Source organism: Berghia stephanieae, chromosome 2 (genome assembly GCF_034508935.2).
Source record: "Berghia stephanieae isolate SIO BIC M18660-M18661 chromosome 2, UCSD_Bste_1.3, whole genome shotgun sequence".
Lineage (NCBI taxonomy): Eukaryota > Metazoa > Mollusca > Gastropoda > Nudibranchia > Aeolidiidae > Berghia > Berghia stephanieae.
Window position 1 is genome coordinate 32368126 of NC_088361.1, and position 22361 is coordinate 32390486.

The following is a 22361-nucleotide window of genomic DNA, read 5'->3' on the forward strand; positions in this document are numbered from 1 at the left end:
CATTTGTGAGTAGATCACACCAAAATCAACAATATTATTTTGTTGACATGAAATATGTTTTGATTGTTTCTTGTCTATTAGATCTTTTAATCTATGTATTTTTTATTAGTATTACATGTAGTGTTTTAACAAGTTTACAATGTATTACCCTACAAACTGTGGAGTGAAGAAGAAGAAGATGCGATTGTAAATTTAGATTGTGTTTCTCAAGGAAAGAAAAGATTTGATCATTTCAAGGGTGTGTGTATGTCAAAGCCAATGTAATTTTGAGATTCGACTACTCCTTTTATTTCATATATCAATTGATTAAGATTTTCAAAGGAGTCAATGTACTTTACAATTCAGATTTGAGTCTTTTCAAATTGTTCGGGTTCATTATAATCTATGGATATCATGGGTCTTATATTTCCGATATTTCAAGTCTTTAATAATAATAATAATAATAATAATAATAATAATAATAATAATAATAATAATACTTTATTGCATCCCAAAAAGGAAATTTTTTGTACAGACGTGTTATAATTTACACATAAGATAAAAATACAATGGAAATAGGATGTATATATATAAAAAAGGAGCAGCTCTATAACCAGAGCTGCGCTTTATAATATGAATAATTTCAACACTGTAAAATAGTTAAAACTGTCACTATAAATTGAAAATTGAAAAGATTGCAAAACAAATAAATTAATATTTATATTTTTAAAAAGTAAAAATGAGAAATAATTATATAAAATGATTATTGCTTGTTGTTATAAAGCCTAATACTGGACGGCAGAAAAGATTTTCGGTGTCTCTCTGTTTTCGTTGAAATAGAGAAAGGGCGACCACTTCTTTCTGACATAATAATTGATGGTCTTAGTGGATGATACTGGTCATTTAATATTTTAGTTATTTTATTTATACAAAATTTCTCGTATAAAAGATCTACATCGTCAACATCATTTATATAGCGTTTAATGGATTTTTTAATATTTGAATTTATTTTGTTCCTTTCCACTGCTAAGCAATTGCCTCCCAAGCTGTTATACAAAATGACAAAACACTTTCGATTACTGCTCTATAAAATAATGTGCAGAGGGTTTTATCTATTCTAAACTGAGAGAGTTTTGATAAAAATATGTACGTCTGCACATCTTATGCCTAATTATTTTCAAGTGTTCATCCCACTTGAGCCTGTCATCAATCGTTACACCAAGGTATTTGTAGTGAGGAACTCGCTGGACGAATTGGTCCTTTAATTTTAACGGTTCTATCGGTTCCTTCACTCTCCTAAAGTCAATCACTAGCTCCTTTGTCTTGCTTATGTTAAGCTCTAGGTGGTGGGCATCACACCAAGACACAAATCTATCAATTTCTTGCCTATAAGCCACTTCGTTGCCATTTGTTATGAGGCCTTGAAGAGCGGTGTCATCTGCAAACTTTATTAAAGGTACACTCAGGTTTTGACTTCTACAGTCATTCGTGTATATTGTGAATAATACAGGGGACAATACACAACCTTGAGGAGCCCAGTATTTGTAGTTATACAGGAAGATTTGTTTTGTCCTAATTGAACATATTGTGCTCTCTCCGTAAGAAATTCGAGCACCCAAGCAATTATATACTTGTTTAAATTCAGACTAGTCAATTTTTGAACAACCAACTGAGGTTGCATTGTTGGATTTGTGCTTGTGTCTGGATGAGACTTATAGGTGGTCTCAAACTAAGTACTTTGATAGTGTGCTCTTGGAATCTACATCTGATCCCTATTTGTTTTCCACCAATGGATTTGCTGCTGAATCCATTACTTTCACAGTTTACAATTAATCTTTGTGTATATCAGACTGGCAATTAATCTTAATTAGATTTTTTCTTTCTTCTCTCTTGTAAACAGGAAGCCAAAAACTTTGTCAACTGTGCCCGTTATTCTCCGAATGGAGAAATTTATATCACAGGAGGTTCAGAAGGAAAGGTAATAGCACATTACATGTCACATTTACTTGTTTTCACCATGCTCAATACACATCTCTATGCTTCATTTATACCCCCAGAAGGCTGATTATAATACTTATTTCCATTTCACGCAATACAAGTAATCTGTTTATGGTAGCCATGTGGTCGTGTGATGTGACATTCACTTTCGGATAGGAAGGTCCTGGGTTTGAACTCGCTCAGCGCATAGTTGTGTCCTTGGAAAAGGCTCTTTACTCACATTCTCTCACTGTACTCAGGTGTAAAATGAGTACATGTCAGTTCACCTCCTTGTCTCTGCTGAAAAAAAATTGTAATATTGCCTAACAGTCACGTGTTGTCACGTGAGGGTCATTGACCCTCTGTAAAACGCTATGAGCATGTTTAGGTGAGATTGCGCTATATAGAAGCTCAGATTTTTGGTTTGTTTTTTGTTTTTAAGTGTTAAATTTGTGTTAACAATGTCATTGTAGATGTCGGTTCGAGACCCGCTTCAGGCACTTTCGTTTTTATCATTGGGCAAGATTATTAACCCCCAATTTGGTCACTTGGACAACATGGATGATTCCTGTTGACATCAGACATCCTGTTTGATGGATTATCTATATTCCTTCATGGAATGCCAAGGCGACGGGATCTAATGGTGCTGTTTTTTTGTCAATGTCTTGGGGTCAGTATCCCTCATCCCAACAATGGCCACACTTAACATTGCTCGACATGTGTCATTTAGTGAAACCTTGTAACACTCGCTTATTAAACACATTGGCTGATTTCTCTGAAGTTTATTTGGTTTTGATCATCACCAAACTCCCTTCTGCTACACAAATTGACATTTAATGCTGACTTATTCCCTTGTCAGAGCTTTGGCAAGTCATGAAACAGTGTTTATAGTCAGTTAGTGACCGAATGGGTAATGATATGCTCGTCTCATCATATCATAATAATATCACCATATGCCTACACCCGGACATTGAATTAATTGTAATGGTAATTGTTGTTATAATCTAGCAATTAAACAATCTGAAAATTTTTATGGAAATTAATTTCAATTCACAACATTTCAATGTACACATACTCTACTAACTGTTTAACGTTAATTAGATTAAGTCAACAGGAATTGGATTTCAAAAAGTTCCCTTTAAAGATTAGAGATTTTTCACTTTGACCTAATTTAGTTCTGAGGTCAAATCTGCACGTTCTTAAATAAAGTAGAAAACTGTTGTCTTTGAAAATATCAATGCAAAAATAATCTAAATCAGACCTGGACTGAGAAAATTGGTTTGTCTGATGGCTACTGCCATTTTCAGAGACCCCATTCTTCTGCAAAAGCGAAATTCCTCTATCCTCATGAAAGCTTGCAAAATCCACAGATTCTTCGTCCTCCATCCCGTAATTATGGTGTCATGAAATTAAGAACATCAGTGCAGGCCGATCTATTTGCACTATTTCCTCCTTTACAGCTACTTTTCCTCCTTTTTTAAAATTCTAGAATGGGCCTCTGCATTTTGTGTATAATAGGAAAGCCTAACTATTTGACTTTATTTTATCCAATTATCGCCAAATCATTCAATGATTATTTTTTTGGATTTTTTTTTTAAATTTTTTTTTTCTTCCAGAGGTACTGGGTGGGGATCCTGACCTCTCATAGCGGGCAGGGAGGTACATACTGTGTCTTCTATCGCCTTATATCTGTTATCCAACATGCTTTCTGTCTTTGTCTTGGAATGGGATTACTTGGTTTTTTCCTGGCCCTTGTCGGAGTCCTGGCTGGAAGGGAAACAGTCAAATGCATAGTTATTGTTTTGGGAGATGATATTTTTTTCCTTGTAAATCATCTCTCTGTTATGTATTATTATATTTGTTATTGTTAATGTTTAATGTAAGCATTTGAGTGTGTTCCTCTTTGTTGGATTTGTGCTTGTGTCTGGATGAGACTTATAGGTGGTCTCAAACTAAGTACTTTGATAGTGTGCTCTTGGAATCTACATCTGATCCCTATTTGTTCCCAATTCCCCTATGTCTTACTTTTTCTTGGGTGCTTTATTTGTAATTCTAGAACTTTTTACTATCCCATTTTCTTCCTTTTTACTGGCGCTGATATAACCTAAATGTGTTGCAAGCGCCGTAAAACCCTTAAAAACAAAACAACATCTTCCAGAGGTTTGTAACCCATGGCATTACTCTTTATAATAATGATAGTCAAAATAATAACATTGCAATTTAAATGAATTCAGGTGTTTAAACATAGTGGGAAGGAAGAAAAAATACCCAACATGTTTTTGGATTTTAGTCACAAATTTATTCCAATGATGATGATGTTGCCTTTTTTTTGTATTTGGATCAGATGTGGATGTATGATGGTAAAACTTCAGAGTTCATGGGTGAACTTGGAGAACCGAAAGCCCATGCTGGTGGAATCTATTCTGTAAGTATTTTTGTCACAGTTTAATCACTATCCATTAGTTATCTGGATTGCTTTAAAACATGACAAGAAGATGCATTGGGAGTCATGACTATGCAGATTAGTCAATATTACAAAGATAATATATGTGAACAGAAATAAAGAGAACAATGGGATTGATTTTGTGAGACTTATTTTTTGTTTCTTAAATGACCATTGTGAAAGATAGAGTGTCGGTAGAAATTTTTTTTTATTGAATGGTCTGATATTAGTATTTTCTTTGTTTGCTGAATGTTCAAATGAAATTATTCTACTTATTCACCCCATGGGGAATTTTGATTCGAGCTGAGACTGAAATATCTAAGAATCAGATCACTGTAGTACCACAAAGTGAACAATAGGGTTTACATTGCATTCTCTATGTCAAAACTGTGGCCTGAGACAGGATCCCTGGGGAGTTAGTGTCATGCGCTCTCCCCTTTGCCAAATTATATTCCCTTGCTGATAGCTTATTAAGGAGTTTTGACCAGAAAAGGTAATTTTGTTTTACCCCAAATTCAATGTTTTTCGCCATTTTGCTGCACTCAGCCAATGATTCATGTATTACCTTACTTATCATCTCATTGCCAGTTTTCATTCAGCCCTGACAGTAAAAAGCTGTTGTCTGTATCCGGTGACAAGACAGCCAAAATTTGGGACATTGAATCCAGGAGTTGTGATATGTAAGAGTTTTTATGGATGACTTGCCAGTCGTTACCCCTTTAATCATCATTTCTTTTAAGTCATAATTGGTGACCCACTGCCTCAAGTCTATTATTATTGTCAGTCAAACTTGGCTCAGAAAATATAAATTGGTGTCAAAATAATTATAATTGCAATATTTTAGTTCATTGTATTCTAGTGATCTCAATATATCAGTTGGTAGAGGACCAATCTCATAGGCAAAAGGACCAAAATCAGCTGCGGAAACAGTTTTGTTTGGGTTTTTGTATTTTACTTTTTTTTTCTTTTCTTTTTCTTTCTATACATAGTGATTGGGTAGCTTGGACTTTTATATATGATGGTCTATACTTTGTGATATTCTTATCCAAAGGCAACCAAGCAATTATTACTATCTCTCTCTACTGAAACTGAGATTGTTTTTCCAGCTTTAATGGGCCTAACCGATTTGAGTTTTTTAAGTCAACTTCAATTTTTTTTTTTATTGAGACAATTGCATTAAACTGAATAATTAATGACTGCTGTCTTTTTTTAAGGATGTGCCGATAGAACACTTGATTCACAATCAAACAAACCAGATTGGTTCCCAGGTGCGGTGGGCTAGCCCCCTGTCCACCCAGCAGTGATTAGGTTTAGGGAAAATAGATTTACCCCTATCTGAATGTAGCAAACAATTTCTATTTTCCTTTTAATGCTATTGAGACCAGAATAAACTCCAGCACCTTGAGCCTTCTTACTTTGAAGGATTAATTTTACTTTACCTTTTTAAATTTAATTTTTTTTTTTTCTTCTTTTCTTCCAGAGAGTTTGTTATGGGCAAAGATGTATTAGACATGCAGGTTGGGTGTGTGTGGCAGGATGACCACCTCATCACTGTGTCCTTATCTGGTTATATCAACTTCCTGGACAAAGCCAACCCATCCCAGCCCAAAAAAATCATCAAGGTGAGCAAAAGAACCTTTGACCTTTGACCACCATGGCCGGGCTATTTTTGCTGTTGTGTTGACATTAGATAGATAGGATGAAACAGAGAGAAATGAATATGCTTGTATATAAATCACATGTACAATTTAAGCATACTCAATGTGCTTTATTTATTATCCGAACAGGTCATATGGAACCAAATTTCCATTACATTCAGTGAAAGCCACCTGTTAGTATTCCTTTTATGCACTAGCACTCTGATATATACACCACTGTCCATAACTAGGCACAATGCAACCCACTTATAACAACATCCCATTCATTATGTATGTATGTCAGTCTTTTTTTTTCCCTTTATCTTTACAATTTACAGTAATGGAATTTCTAATATAACAAATAAAATTAAACAAATCTTGCATATATCGACATACCGACTTCTTGCCATCCCCACAGTGTTCTTGATGCTTATAAAAAGACATTCCTACTTAAAATAGGTCTTACCTAAATACAATCTAAATGTTAAAGTAAGAGTAGGGGTGAGAATGACTGGTCACACAAAAAGGAGGAAATTTCTCAAGATGTAACTGAAAATGTGTCTCATAGAAATTTTTGTCACCATTCGGAGGAATTTCAAAAGTTGAAAGACTAATTACAACATATAAAATCTTATCGACTTAGAGAATGGTACCATGTAATCATACAATGTCAAAGGCCACTGCCCACCTCCAATTTTCAATTTTTGAAAAATACTTGTATTATTTGTTGGTAGGTATAATGTGGTAATGGTTATAGTCCTAGTGGTAGAGATGATGGTGTAGTGCTAGTTGTAGTACTCGTGATAGGTAGCATGCTGTTGTGGTGGTTGTGGTAGTGATGATATAGTGGTGGTGGTGGTAGGGATAATGGATGATGTGATAGTAACTGGAGTAATGGTGGTGGTAGGGAATTTCACTTATAGGTAGTAAATTTTAAAGCTGGATTTCCCTGGACACCCTGCCTTTGTACAAGTTCATAGATACATGGTAGCACTCAGTCGCTGTACCTTGTAAATAATCGCTTATATTTAATTGTTTTTTTCCCTTGCTATTTTCAGGGCCACAACAAGCCAATCACTTCCTTGGAAGTGTCAGCAGACGGATCAGCCATCTATTCTGCCAGCTATGATGGCTTGACTGGTAGGTAGCACATCTGGCAACTTACCTTTATCAAGTTTTCTTTTTCTCTCATTGGAAGAAGATGGACTCACACCCAAACATATAGAGTTGTCTCTATACATTAAATTGTCACCCAGAACTGTTGGATAGCTGGGTCCATTAGATTGAGCACAAAGTCTTATCCACGATATAGGCAAGTTATTGTTTGCAGTGTCTGTTTAGCATACAAACACTGGATCAAACTACATCCCACTGATCCCCAATCTAATTAATACCCTCCCCCTCCCTACCCCTCCTTCTCTTCTCTTGTCCTCTTGTTGGAATATGAGAGTGTGTTGTGATTTATAAAGATTTTCACTTGTCCATTTCATTTCCCCAGTGGAGTGGGATGTAAATACTAGCAACAACGAGACATTTTCTGGTAAAGGCCACACCAACCAGGTGATAGAGATGGTCCTAGATGGAGACATATTAGTATCTGCAGGCTGGGATGACACAATACGATTCCACAAGGCAGCACAGCGGGAGTATGGGTAGGTTGAAAATTGCTGGCATTTTGATCATAATTTTTCCTATTATTTATCCTGTGATTAACTTCAAGCCCAGCTTTTTTTTCAACAAGTGACCATTATTTAGCAGTGATGTGGCTTGTGCTTCATTATCTGTCATGGTTTCTCTTCATTGTTTATCTTACTATAAGTTCAAACTTAACTTTTTAGACATGAGAGCAGTCAGAGTTGTGTAGCTCGCTACTGTTCTCATTGTGCAAGGTGAAAAGATATATCGAGATTCAATATCATCAATTAAAAGGTCAATAATTTGTTTTTCTTGTATCCAGGAATAGCATCAAATTAGACTCCCAGCCACAGGCTTTGGATTCCAAGAATGGTGTCGCTGTTGTTGTCTGCATGAAAGAGGTTGGTTGACATGAGTTTTATGTCAAGTTTTATTGCAATAATAGTTGATAACATAAATGGTCCTTTTTCTTTAAATTTACTGGAAAGTTTGCAGTCCCCATGAAGCTTTGATTTCTTACTGCTGGACAATGAAGCTTGGAGAATGGTTGAGCTCACACTACACTTCAATAGCCTTTCAACAGCATTTCAAATCTTTATTTATGGGAAATTGCAGTTCTAATGGAAAAGTCTCTTCTACCCCAACCTTCTCCACAACATTGTCATATTCTGAAAAACACATTTTAGAATTGAAGCCCCAGGTTTGAGAGTTTTTGACAAGATGAGGGTTATTTTAATAGATTGATATTTGAAGGACGAATTCCTTTTCTTTTAGTCCTTCAGAACCAATAGGTCCATGGAGCTGGAGTTTATCCCAGTTTCTGTGGTGTTAAACGGACATTAGCAATTGCTTCCTTTCCTTTGAATAGGACGCTAGCCTATTGCAAAGTCCTTTCCGCCAGATCTTAAGACTACCGAATCACTGCTTGGTGGAGAAGGGATTGCCCAGGATTGATCTCAGTCCCTTTTCATGTGAAGCACTGAGTTAGTAGGGCCCCCAAACGATATGAGTTTTTAAATGTGTTGTTTTGTGGGGTTTTTTTAGAATGAGGTGGAACATTTGTAAGTCTCTTTATTGTACTATTGTACTTCCTGGACTAAAACATCTTTGGTTTGCTATGAATGTTTTAGTTAGAAAAAAACATAAGCATGCGTTTAAGAAACCATTTTTTTCTTAAGATGAGAGTAATGAACACTATCTGACTATCACCTACAATTAAACATCCACTGTCATCATGTGTGAGAAACTGGATGTATACCGAAGCTGAGCACGCTGTTAATTTCCCCTGGGATTATCTTTCTGATCTTATCTTGGAACTATAGCTGCCTGTGACTCAAGAATGTTGTAGGCATTGAACTCTAAATTTAATGTCCAAAGCACTTTGTACCATAATCCCTTTGCCTTGATGTAGCAATGACCCAAACAGGTTTCAAACGCTGTTTTAAGTGTTGTAACTGAAGATTTTCAAATATATTGACATGTTTCTAATGTCGTTTTGGTTCCAACTGTAAATATATCTGTTTCAGGATGGTAACAATTTTGATGTTTAATTTTGCTATTATTTTCTCATAATAGCAAAACTTAATTTTTTGAAAAGGTGTTTTAATCTTCAATTTATTTCTTGGATCTTGTAGATTGTGGGCACAATTATATGATGTCATTACTCACTCACATTTTTTTCTTTTGATTTCATTCGCATAATTTTTGCTTTTGTGTTTATTTATATACTTTTTTTTTTCATTATCTCCTTTCAGATTATAGTATTTTCAACTTCTGGTAACAAATTGTCAACCCTGCCCATCAAATATGACGGGAAGAGTTGTAGTATTCACCCCAATGGAACACAGGTGGCTGTAGGAACGGTGAGTCTATGTTAAGAATTACTGCCGAGTTGGGGGGGGGGGGGGGGGGGGGGGGGGGTGTAGAAATGAATTTTGAAGACAGACACCAGAGATTGTTTTTTATGTAATTACACTAGTAGGTATCTTTTGCATTATCTTACTTTGGGATAAATACCATTTTACAGCAGGAAAGCAATTTCCTGTTGTATATTTGGTCGTCATCCATATGTGTGAGATTATTTTTAAGTGAACTACTCACTATGTTCATTCTAATGCCCTTGAGTAGGGCAATGAGATTTGCTCAAGGCTAACAATGTGATGGGTGGACACACATGCCCAGTACCTCTTAGTTTTGAAGCAAAGGCTATATTGTAGTCGCTATGCTGTCTTTTTATTTGTTTTCCATCTTATTTCATATTTCATTATATGAGCTGTCTCTACTCATTTTATTCTTTCCTTATATATTTTACTCCTATGAGAAGCTGTTTTAGATTCCAACTTGACTTACTATGTAGATTATACTGAATATTATCTCAATCCTTTCCATCCAGGCTGATGCCTTCTATGTGTACAGTTTATCCAATGGGACTTTGACAAAGACCAAGAAAGAGGATAATAAGGGAGTGGCTGCGGCTATTGCCTATTCACGTGATGGAAGTTGTCTGGCCGTTACAAGTGAAAAGAATGTTGTCATCTACAATGCCAGCACATGGGAAGTAAGTGGTGGTTGTAGCTATAGTAACGTATGTCAAGCCACTCACTCACTCAATTCTCTCTGCGCTGTCCTGTACTTGAGGCAACAGCAAGTTATCGTTTATGCTCTCGGTCTTTGCATGGGTTGCACTCTGCAGGGTGAGGCCCTGTGCGCGCTTTTATTTCTCTCTGGTCAGGCCAGCATTGATAATAATCAATATCGGTCCACTTGAATGTTTAAAAGCTTCAACCCATATAGTCAAACTTTTTATCAGAAGGGAAGCTTTTTTTTAATAGCTTGAAAAATGTTGTAAAGATAAGAAAATGAAATAAGTTTTCCAATTTACCTCTGATGTAATTAAAATTAAGTTAATTACTATTACTCTTATAACTCGACGTGTTATGTGTAGGACAATCCTTTTATAGAAACATCCCAACCCTCTGAAATAAACTTCCAAAAGAATTGCGTCATTCTTCATCAGAAGATATGTTTAAAAAGCATCTTAAAACTTTGTTCTTTTCCAAATTGAATTGCTAATGCCCCTGTAAAACGCTCTGAGCACTTCCTCTTATTACAGTGACAATTTGTATGCCTAGAATGAAAAACAAACATTTTTTAAATGATACAATTTTTTTTTTCCCATAAAATTTGAAATTTTTGAAAAAGTAAACAGAACTCATTTTGGTCTTTGTCTCTGGTAGGTTTTATATTTAAATTTTGAATTCTTAGACCAAGCGAGTATGAATTATTTGATTTCAAAGATAAGTTGGACCTCTCTCCTTTTTATTCAGGATCTGACAGGTGGCTGGTGCTCCCAGCACCGTGCCAAGGTAACCTGTTTGTCCTGGTCCCCTGACTCTAGAAGACTTATGAGTGGGTCCATCGACTCCTTCATCTGTGTCTGGGAAGTATCCAACCTGAACAACACCAAACCAACCATAAAAGGTAAGTCTGCTGCTTTTACCATCAAGTACATCCAGGTGTAGTTGTTTTTGGCTGTTTGACTCGAATGAATTAAGAAATAACCTACTTTCTACGGGAGTGGAGGGTCCCCATGATTCAATTGACAAAGTGTTTGCTTCACACTCAAACACTGGATATATAATGTAAATCATAATTTAGTTTGACAACTCAGCTAATTGATTAATTGAGTTGTGGTTTTCACATGAAATATAGTCAAATGTTTTTAAGATAGCTACAGTATTTTAATTGGTGAAGAATTCCCAATAGAGGAAGGAACATGAGCAAAGGACTGACAGAAATAAGGGAGAAAAGAGTTTTTGGAGCTTTTTTGGAAGCATTTTTAAAAAGGTTGATCTCTTGGTTTTAAAGTTCCATTAAAAAAAAATAAGTATAATTGAATATGCCACTATCTTTCTAACTTAAAGTAAAATGAAATAAAGATTTTAATCATGCTAATAGCGCTGTTTTTGTTTTGTAGTAAACAATCAATTTTATTTTTAATGAGGAAATTAGTGAAGCAGTCGAGTCAGATTTTATTCTCCCCATAATCTTCGGCCTTGTCTTTATTTTTCTATGATTATGGTGCATTTTGTTTTGTTTTGGGGTTTTTTTGTTTTTTTTTAGGGTGGGGGGGAGTTGATTTTTTATTATACACCGTCCTCATTCTTCCTTTTTTTGGCTTTTAAAGTTCTGACAAGCACTATAAATTTTCTAAATTTGATAAATCAGGCCTGACTCCAGTGTACATTTGTGTCTTCCCCAGCCCATCCCTTGAGTCACATCAATAAAGTGAAATGGCTGAACAACAACACTGTGGTCACTGCTGGACAGGATGCCAACCTCAAAATATGGAACGTATCGGAATAAACACCTCTAGTGCCACCACCAACACGAGTGCTACCATCGTTATGAACTTGGTTGCTTTGCCATGGTAGGAATAATAATGGGGTATTTGTTCGTAGCCAGTATATCTCGTCTGATGATGATTTTTCTTCCAAAATTTGCAGAAATTCACCAGTTGAATTGAATGATTTAAGGTTGAATTTTAGTTTTATCACTGAATTTAGAGTTGTAAATGAAAAGGAGATTAAAAAATGGTGACAAAACATATAGAAAATGTTTCTACTGTTGTCGTATATTTTTTTCTTTACTGTCTCACACCTTGTGTAGTTTCTAAATTTGAATACCTTCCAGTGGCCATTGACATCGTTCTTTTTTTTTTATTTTATAGTTATGAGTAAATAATACCAACCGTTATTTTTAGAATTTGCAGTCATTTTTTTTTTTTTGGAAGTAGTATAAATGAATATAAACAAATTCACTCTGACAAAAATTCAGAGGACAACAGTAATAGTATAAGCAGAGGTCTATTGGACCCAAACTGTAATTTGCCTTGACCTTGCGGTCTAAATGAAGCATTATGTGAGAGGTGTGACGTCATCAACTAGTCTGCTATTTGGAGAGGTGTCACTTACACTCCCAGGCAAAGGATTAGGATGGGTGGGTGGGTGTATTTTGAATACTGTCTTAATATCGTTTTGGCTGACGTGATGCCTCTTCCTTGAAACTGCCACCATCTACAACACATGACTTGGTCATTGTGAAATAATGGAATTTAATATTTTTATTCGTGATTTTCATAAGTTTGTTTTTTTGTTTTTTCACTTATATTTTGTTGTTAACATAAAGTCGAAAATTATATACAGTAGCAAAGGAATATTTGCATGGCACGGTAATTGTTAGTAAATTCAGGTTTTTAATTGAAAGGATTAGAATTTTAGAATTTAATTTTTTTTTTTTTTTTTTTTTGCTTTTGTTTTGTTTTTTTGTTGTTTTTTTTTTTGTCTTTTAGATTTGCAACCCCGCCGAAATGATAAGTTTAACTGAATCAATTTGGTTTATATGGTGAAGAAGGAGAATTGAATGATTAAAGCATATCACGGGCTCATTTCATTTTCTTTGGGATTAAAATATTTTTGATTTATTAACTCTTATCCTTTTAATGGGAGGGGAGGGAGGGTTCTGGCATTGTCTGTTTGAAATAAAAGGTTATTTTTTTACTATTTAAAAAAAAATAATTCTATTCCTAAGGCAATAATTGGTGGTTCGCTGGTTGGTGCTGTTTTATGTCTTATGAATGGATGTATGAAATGGTCCAAGGGAGGAAGAGGGGGTGGAACATGCCTGTGTGGACTTACATTGGTAGAAACACAAACAGTAATCATAAAGAATATTTATAATAGATTGCCTTCTTGTTGCTTTTTAGATTATGCCATGTTTTTATGAAATAGAGGTGCAACAAGTATAAACATATAATATGTTATATTAACTTATAAAAGCAAATCATTTATATGTCCTTGACATTGAGTAACTATTTGAACCAGCAGGTTATCAAGGGGTTCATCAAGCTTGATATTGATATTTCTAAAGGGTTTATTTTGAATGAAATGAAGTATGATTTTCAATAGTTTTATTTTCATAAATGAGATAATTTCTTGTTGTTTTTGTTTTTAAACATGTCTTTCATCCTCGCATTCGTCTGGCTTATGTTTGAACTGAAACAGCCAGTCGATGCTATCACGAGCTGTTAAGATGAGTGGCATGGTTAAAATCATTGTTTCTTGTCGAAATGCCAATCTAGGTATTTTGTCCATTGTGTGCTGTATGATCTTTGATTTTGTTGTAAAGGAATGTGATTCTTTTATTAATTTGATAAAGTTGAGTATATGAATTTGTTTTTAAGTGCGCTATCACTACAATGGGTTTGTGTTTGTGTGTTTGTCTGTGTGCATGCTTGTTGCAAATTGTTGCTAATTCTTATCAAGTGCAATTCTTTCATTAACTGTGTTGACTTGTATCTTCTACTTCTAGAATGTGATGATGAAAATGTTATTGTATTTGGATGTCGACCATTTTTTTTGTTTTCTTATCTTAGCGTTCTTGTTGTTTTTTAAATTTAGTTTTAGATTATGGTCTGTTGTTTGTAATTTTATTTAGATTTTTTTTTCCGCTATGCATTTTTGATAAATTACTTGTTTCTTATTCCATTATAATTATTTCCAAAGAAAGCAAGACATTGAATATTTTATTAAGTTATATCTTTCACACTGTATGAATTCTATTAACATTTCTATGACTATGATATATATATAACTTTGTATACAATTGTTTTTGTACTTTTTCTTTTCTTTTCCAACTGAAATATATCGAACACATTAAATAAAAATGAAACCACACTTATGATCTCTTGTAGAATTTTTTTTTTTTCTGGGCCAAGAAAACATCGACCTGCCCTTGTGGCTCAGGATGGTCAACTCTTGCTTCGTCTTTTATCCCCCTTTATCTTTTATTTTCTGTCAGATGCCATTATCCATGGATATCTATCCCTCAATTGGATCGTCGTCTTAAAAACTAACTGGTTAGTAACGAATATGATTCTGTAAACATTTGGATATATTCCTTTTTTCATGTTCTGGATCTGGATGGGATTCTGACTAGACACAGAGATTGGTGATTGCTCAAGGAATCTCCTTCTGTTCTCTGTTCGAAGTACTTTACTAGTCCCTGCCTTACTTTTTTTATTCGAGGGGGAGTACAGTATGTTTATATACTTGTGTTCTAAATGAAACGTCTTATCTATTAATCTTTTTTTTTACTGGTGCTGATATGACTTAAAATTGTCACAAACTATGTTGAAATCCTTCAAACAAAAATAAAAAACAACAGATATTTGTTCATTGTAAAAACATTTTTGTTAGGCTTAAGTAGAAATATATAAATGACATGTTTTTGGTTATCTTGACAATTCACAGATACATATCAGAGCTATTGTTATTGTATTATAATTATTATTGTAGTGGTATTGTAATGCTAAAAATGAAAGTGTAACCTCCAGTCGCTGACGACTGGGTTTTGGATTCAATGCAAATTATAATGTTTTATTTGATAGGTTGAAAAGAGCGGTAACATGTGGGGATGAATGAATTAAACTTCTCTCTGAAATTGAAACACCCTGAAGTCAATTTTCCTTAATACATTCATTTTGCATTTTATCAAAATCTGAAAGAGTAAATATTGGGGAGCATACGCTGGTGCTGGGTTAATTATCTGAACATTTTGTATGATATAGTGCCAGACAAAGCAAAACAAATAAAGGAAAATATCTTTCTGAGAAACTCATTCTTGTTAAGGAGAATGCCTTATTATTTTGGAGGATTTTTTTTTAATTCTGATTTGTCTAACAAGCCTTTGCAGATTTCTATTTTTTCATTAAACAAGGTCATAACGCCTCAAACATGATTTTTGTTGACACCAGAGGATTGCTTGTGAATTATGTAACTGAGTATATTCCATGTAGGAATGCCCAGGCAACGGCATACCGCACACACAGTATTTATTGATCACAAACAACAAGCAAACCGAAGGAGTATTTTTCTCAAAGACCACCGAAGATTGGAACAACCAGTCAGATGATATTGTTATCAGCAGCAAATCATCACCAATTGATAGGCGTTTACACCACAGTGTGGGATTCGGTGTGAGCCTGATAGTGTTGGCTGCCAAGGAAACAACAGTTCTAGTTTGATCACTTGATGGGAGACAGAAGACTGCTTGGTTGCTTTTAGTACTCACTGGAGATGCAATTTCACCACGCCCTTGCCCATGGCAAATCGGGTCGCTATAAAGCTTCACAGTTGTCCACTGTCTTCCAGGTTTTTCTTTTTTTTTTTTTTTCTTATGACAGACAGTCCATGATGTCACTGCTGACAGTTTTGTTTTTTCAATGTTTCTATTTTCACACTATATTATATAATGTGTATGCCATGCTTCATTCTTATTCTCAGTAATTGTCTTTAATACATAGGTTACGCTCTCATACATGACTGATGATACTATTATGGTGTAGTAATACAAATGACTTGACATATATAATGGCCTTTTGTGTTTGTGTCTTTATTACACTTTGAATGTTTATTGCCCATAGTGGGCAGGGAGGTACTTGCTGTGTCTTCTATCCCCCTATATCTGTTTTCCAACTTGCTTTCTGTCTTTGTCTTGGAATGAGATTACTTGGTTTTGTCCTGGCCCTAGCCAGATACCTTAACTGGGAGGGAAACAGTCAAATGTATAGTTAGAGTTTTGGGAGATGATATTTTTTGTCTTTTAAATCATCTCGCTGTTATGTACTGCATTATGTTTTGTTTACATATTATTTATGAATTGTAAACATTTGAGTGTATTCCTCTTAGTAAGGACCTGTGCTTGTGTCTGGATGAGACTTTTAGGTGATCTCAAACTAAGTACTTTGATAGTGTGCTCTTGGAATCTACATCTGTTTCCTATTTGAACCAATTCCCCTTTGTCTTACCTTTTCTTGTGTGCTTTAATTGTATTTCTAAACCTTTTTACTATCCCATTTTCTTCCTTTTTACTGGGTGGGGATCCTGACCTCCCATAGTGGGCAGGGAGGTACATGCTGTGTCTTCTATCCCCCCATACCCGTTTCCCAATTGTTTCCTGTCATTGTCTTGGAATGAGATTACTTAGTTTTGTCCTGATCCTTACCGGAGCTCCTTGGCTGGGAGGGAAACAGTCGAATGTATAGTTATAGTTTTGGGAGATGATATTTTTTTCCTTGTAAATCATCTCTCTGTTATGCATTGTATTATGTTTAGTTTACATATTATATTATATGATTGGTAAACATTTGAGTGTATTCCTCTTAGTTGGGACCTGTGCTTGTGTCTGGATGAGACTTTTAGGTGATCTCAAACTAAGTACATTGGTGGTATGCTCTTGGAATCTACATCTAATCCCTATTTGTTCCCAGTTCCCCTATGTCTTACTTTTTCTTGGGTGCTGTAATTGTAATTCTATAACTTTTTACTATCTCATTTTCTTCCTTTTTACTGGCGGTGATATAACCTAAATGTGTTGCAAGCGCCGTAAAACCCTTAAAAACAAACAAACAACATCTTCCTTTTTACTGGCGCTGATATGACCTTAATGTGTTGCATGGGCCGTAAAAGCCTTAAAATCAAACAAAAACATATTGCTCTTTGATCTATTTCTAGTCACTGTTGAACCCGCACCCTTTGTCTTACTTATTCCTTAAATGCTTGCTTGCTAGATCGCAATTTTTTATCTATCCTATCATCTTATTTACCTGGGTGGGGTCTTTGACCTCCCATGATGGGCAGGAAGTCACTTGCTGAGTCTTCTATCCCCCCATATCTGTTTTCTGAGTTGCTTTCTGTCTTTGTCTTGGACTGAGATTACTCGGTGTGTCCAGGCCCTTTCCAGAGTCTTTGCCTGGGAGGAAATTAGTCAAATGTATAGTCATAGTTTTGGGAGATTATATTTTTTCCTTGTGATTCATCTCTGTGCAATGTACTGCTATATTTTTTTAGTTATAAATGTATATTGGTTTGTAAACATGTGAGTGTATTCCTCTTAGTGGGGACATGGTTTTTTGTCTGGATGAGACTTTAAGTGATGTTAAACTAAGTACATTGATCTTGGAATTTACATCTATTCCCTATTTGAACCCTTCCCCTTTCTTTTACTTTTTCTCGTGTGCTTTCTCAATTGTAAATTGGTAACGTTTTTGACTCTCCTATTTTCTTTTTAATGGCGCTTAAATAACCTAAATGTGTCGCAAGCGCCGTAAAACTCTTTAAAAAACACAAACATCCTCTTTACTGGCGCTAAATGGCTTTAAAGTGTCACAAGCGCTGTCAAACCCTAAAATAACAAAGAAATAAGATTGCATTTTTAGCGTTTATCTACGGTCAACAGCATATTAATATTTTTTTCACCTCTTGATGTTGGAATAGTGTACACTTAACACACGTTAGTAGCATTGACAACCACACAAAGATGAGCGGTGACACACAACGAGTAGAGAAATGAGCTTCTCCCCCAATAGATTGTATTGTCTTGGCATGAAATCATATGATTGATCACCTTTTGGTGCTGAATTGCAGCTTACTTGATTGTTATCAGCAGTTTTTCTTTTTTTGTTTTTTGGTCAAGATAGACTTTAAAGTCGTTGAGGCTATGTGGTCTAGTTCGGATTGGAAGGTCCTAGGTCCGAGCCCTACTCTGAGCGGCGCATGGTTGAGTCCTTGGAAAAGGCTCTTTACTTACATTCTCTCACCGTACTCGTGTGTAAAATGAGTACCTGGCCGCTAGCAGCGTTGTCTCTGTCAGAAAAAAAATGTAATATCTTCTGACAAGCGTCATGTCGTCCGATATATTATGTGTTGTTATTGGCAGAGGAATCGTTGTAAAGCGCTTTGAGCATTAAGTGGATATTACCCTATATAAAAGCTCATTTTTTAATATTTTTTTTAATAACGGGATGATTGAAGGGAATTTTTTAAAGCCACATTTTCAAGAAGGCGTCCCAAATGTCTGCTCTGTGTGGAAGGCGTCGCCAATTTGTGCTCGGTGTGCTGCGGACCGTGTCGCTAAACTTTACTCGGTGCGGATACATCTAAAAGTTTTTTGGTAGAATACAATGGAGTCCGCTTAATATAAACTCCTTGGGGCCAAAAAAAAAAAAAAGTTTATTTTAAGCAAGGTTTATCCATCTTTTTTTCACGGGAAACAACTTTTCGACTCAAAATGACTGATGGTTAAAAGTCCAGTAACCTTCCTTGTTCACGAAAAAATGGAGTGGGTGACCCCTTAATGATGCATGCATAGTCTTGCTTAGCCCATACCATGTCTCTTTTGTTTTTGTATTTTAACCGGAAACTTAACCCAGCCGTTATATAGCTGGCATATTTTTATAAGGAAGAAAAAAACGCGACTTGACGAAAAGTTTATTTTAAACGAAATTTTATCTTAAGCGAGTTTATCTTATCTGGACCCCACTGTATTTCATTCTGACACTTTTGAATGACAATTTCAAGGAAGCTCCTTAGTCTGGATCGGCTCTAGTCGAATAGATAAACTGGCATGGCATTGTAGTGTAATATACAGAGATGCCAAGACGTTCATCAGAAAATTCCCGATTTGGACCTCAAAAAAATATTCGGGTTACGGGAGACTTCTGTCAAATTCCGGTGAGGTCTTATGGGTCCAAGAAAAGCCTACACCACTTCCAGTGTAATCACAACCTCCACAGCATCATCTTCATTGCCACCATAGCATACAATCTCATCATCATCATCGTCATTAACATTATCAACATCATCGTATCGTCATCATCACCATCACACCACCACTAGTACAACCACCATCAATGCATTATCATGACTACTACCATTGCCATACCGCTTTAACCATTTCATCATCACTACCACTATTACTCTGAGCTGCAAACAATGTTGATGTGGATGGAATGGCCCGGCATATATTGGATAGAAAAACTAGGGTGGCTGACGATGATGAAACGGAGGAGGAAGTCCCAAGCGGGCAACTTGTCCCATAGAGGAGATATCCTAGTAGGGAGAGGGCCTCACCAGTATGAATGAGGGATTACTGAACATAGGTGCTAGGCGGAGGGAGTAGATGTACATATGTAAATAACTTTATGTTGATTATGAACCAAGAGGGTAAGTGGTGTTATTTTTGTTGCTATGTTTAGTAAATGAACAGACTGAGGTCGGTGTGATTCTGGATGATGCTAAAGACGAACGGAAGTAGTGGAGGGAATTGAGTTGTTAAGGAGAGAAGACCGGCAGAATTGATGGAGACGGGATGACTCGCTGTTGGTTTCGTGTGGACGTGTAATCAGTAGTGCCGCGCTGAAGACCGGTCTGGACCGCGGTCCGACGGTCTTTTAGCTGTGAACCGAAGACCGTCCCAGAGGGGAAGACCGGCGGCGGTCCTCACTTCTTATCACCTTTCAACTAGTGCGGGGCGTCCTTGCAAGGACCACGGTCCTACGGTCTCGCGCCATAGCCTACTACTTCCCCAGCGATTCGTTGCTTCGGTTGCCTATCTTCCACCAATCACCACCCATCCCACTTAATTAATCGCACCCACCCCCCTTTGCCATACACTAAACGACACAGACGACCATACAGGCAGACGACCACCAACCTCCACTCCGCAAACCGCCCTTTCGTGTGTGAGATGGGGGGAACAGGAGGCGCACACCTTGGACGATTCCATTATACGGGGTAAATTTCAAAATTTACTACACCATAATGATCGCAATGACAATGATCTATGGTGAAGGCATGACCCCTCTTCTCTAATGGGTTATTGTTTGAAATGTATGTGACTACAAAAGATGTATGTGTTTGTGTGTGTGTGTGTGTGTGTGTGTGTGTGTGTGTGTGTGTCGAACCTAGCAAGTAGCAAATCCGATTTTTTGTTTTCTTTTGTCCATCTCTTGTCACCACTCCTTTCTATCGCAGTGTTGTCATTAAAAATAATACAATAATATTAAAATTTCGTTTGGTGTTTTTACTAATCAAATAATATGAGTTTCATTAGTTTCTTCCTTCCAAAAAACCCAGTTATAACGTCTGATTTTTAAAAAAGTCCAATAGAATATTTGGGGACCCCGATAGCTCAGTTGATAGAGCACTCTCTTTATACGCAAAGGGCCAGAGATCGATCCCGGGTGCAGTCGATTTTTTTCTGAATCCCTGTCTACTCAGCAATGAATGGATAGCTGAGTTTGTTAGATCTGGCGAAAAGTCACCATCGACCCCTCTTATCACTTCATCCACCCCCTCTTATTATAACTTCACGTCTCTCTCTTACTCTTCAATGCTCGCTGCCCTCTAATGTGTGTGTGTGTGGGGGGGGGGGAGGGGGGGTAGGAGTTGCGTGTGTGTATCAACGCCACGAACAACTCGATCAACGCCTTGGGCGATGCCATTATCTCCGTTAATGGGGATAAATTTCAAATTTTATTAAATTATCGAAGTAACAATGAAGTACGGTGAGCAAATAAAGAAGGCATCACCCCTCTTCTCTAATTAGGTTACAATTTGAAATGAGTGTGACTACTCCGTGTGTTTTACTCCTGTAGGCCACGGTTTTCATCGTGTAGCGGTCTTTAACGGTTCAAGAATGAACGATCCCACGCTCTAAAAGGTCAAACCGGTTCGAATTTCCAACAGTCTCTCAGGAATGTTCAATGTCGAAAAGGACTTGCGGTCTTCATTTCCCAAGGACCGTAGGACCGTGGTCCTTAAGCTTGCCAAGGACCGCCCCGCACTAGTAATCAGTATTCGTTTTCGTGTGAACTTTGATTTCGTGTTGACTTAGGCAGTATGATGTATGTGATATTGGACCTGACGTAAGAACCAGTGAGGTTTGCACGTCGGAAGGGGCAGCCAGGTCAGTACATTAATTTACCACGCCGTTAACTTAAAAAAATAGAGCGCAGGGAAAAGACATTTGCACCCAACATTTGAAACGATATGACAAGGAAGGAAGGACTTTTCTGCAGAAAGTTGTGTCAGGTGATGGATATGGGTCCACCACTACGACCGGAAATCAAAGTGCAGTCAATGGAGTACAGGGTTAAATCATCTTCAAACCCAAGGACATTCAATCATTGTCAGTGCAAAAAAAAGGTATTGTTTACCATTTTCTGGAACATGAAATATATAGTTCACATAGAATTTCTTGAACAAGGGCAAACAGTGAACTTTGAACAATATATTTCAATTCTACAATCCTTCAAAAATAGACTCGCAGGTGTTCGTTGTGGTAGAGATTTGATATTGCAGCATGACAATGCGCGACCACACACTAATCGTCAAATTCAAGACGCATTTATTAGGTCCAAACTTTCGACCCTACAGCACTCATCAGCATATAGTCCAGGTCTTGCCCTATACGACTATTTCTGGTTCCCCCGGGCTCAAGAAGTATCTGCTAGGTAACCCTTATAACAGTGATTTGGAGTTAGGGGCAGATGTTCGTCGATGGTGTCGAGCAAAATCACCGGGATTCTTCACTGACGGCATGCGCCAACTAGTTCGGCGTTGGCAGCTCTGTGTTGCTTGTGATGGCGTTTATGTGGAATAATAAATAGTACGATACGTCGCTGAGATTCTAAGCTTTTTTTTTCATGTATTCAATTTGTATGTGCTGTTGAAAACAAAAAAAGTTATAACAAAACGGTACTGGTATATCAGCCTGTCCTTGTAATATCAACAAGAGGATCTCAATATAAGATTTTTTATTAAGGGCTGTAATACTAAAATAAGAAGTAA

The 22361-nt window shown here is 36.5% G+C and overlaps 1 protein-coding gene across 1 annotated transcript in view; it reads left to right on the forward strand.

Annotated features, from left to right (window-relative positions):
* The window catches only part of LOC144964722 (WD repeat-containing protein 1-like), a 22693-nt gene extending 6595 nt beyond the window's left edge, over positions 1-16098 (forward strand). The window contains exons 6-16 of the mRNA XM_078899266.1: positions 1880-1957; positions 4301-4381; positions 4988-5079; positions 5880-6021; positions 7095-7176; positions 7535-7688; positions 7994-8072; positions 9426-9533; positions 10064-10228; positions 10998-11151; positions 11933-16098. Coding sequence (XP_078755392.1) covers positions 1880-1957; positions 4301-4381; positions 4988-5079; positions 5880-6021; positions 7095-7176; positions 7535-7688; positions 7994-8072; positions 9426-9533; positions 10064-10228; positions 10998-11151; positions 11933-12036 — 1239 coding nt within the window. The 3' untranslated portion in view covers positions 12037-16098. The remainder of the gene's footprint in view (positions 1-1879; positions 1958-4300; positions 4382-4987; positions 5080-5879; positions 6022-7094; positions 7177-7534; positions 7689-7993; positions 8073-9425; positions 9534-10063; positions 10229-10997; positions 11152-11932) is intronic.
* The last annotated feature ends 6263 nt before the right edge of the window (positions 16099-22361 follow it).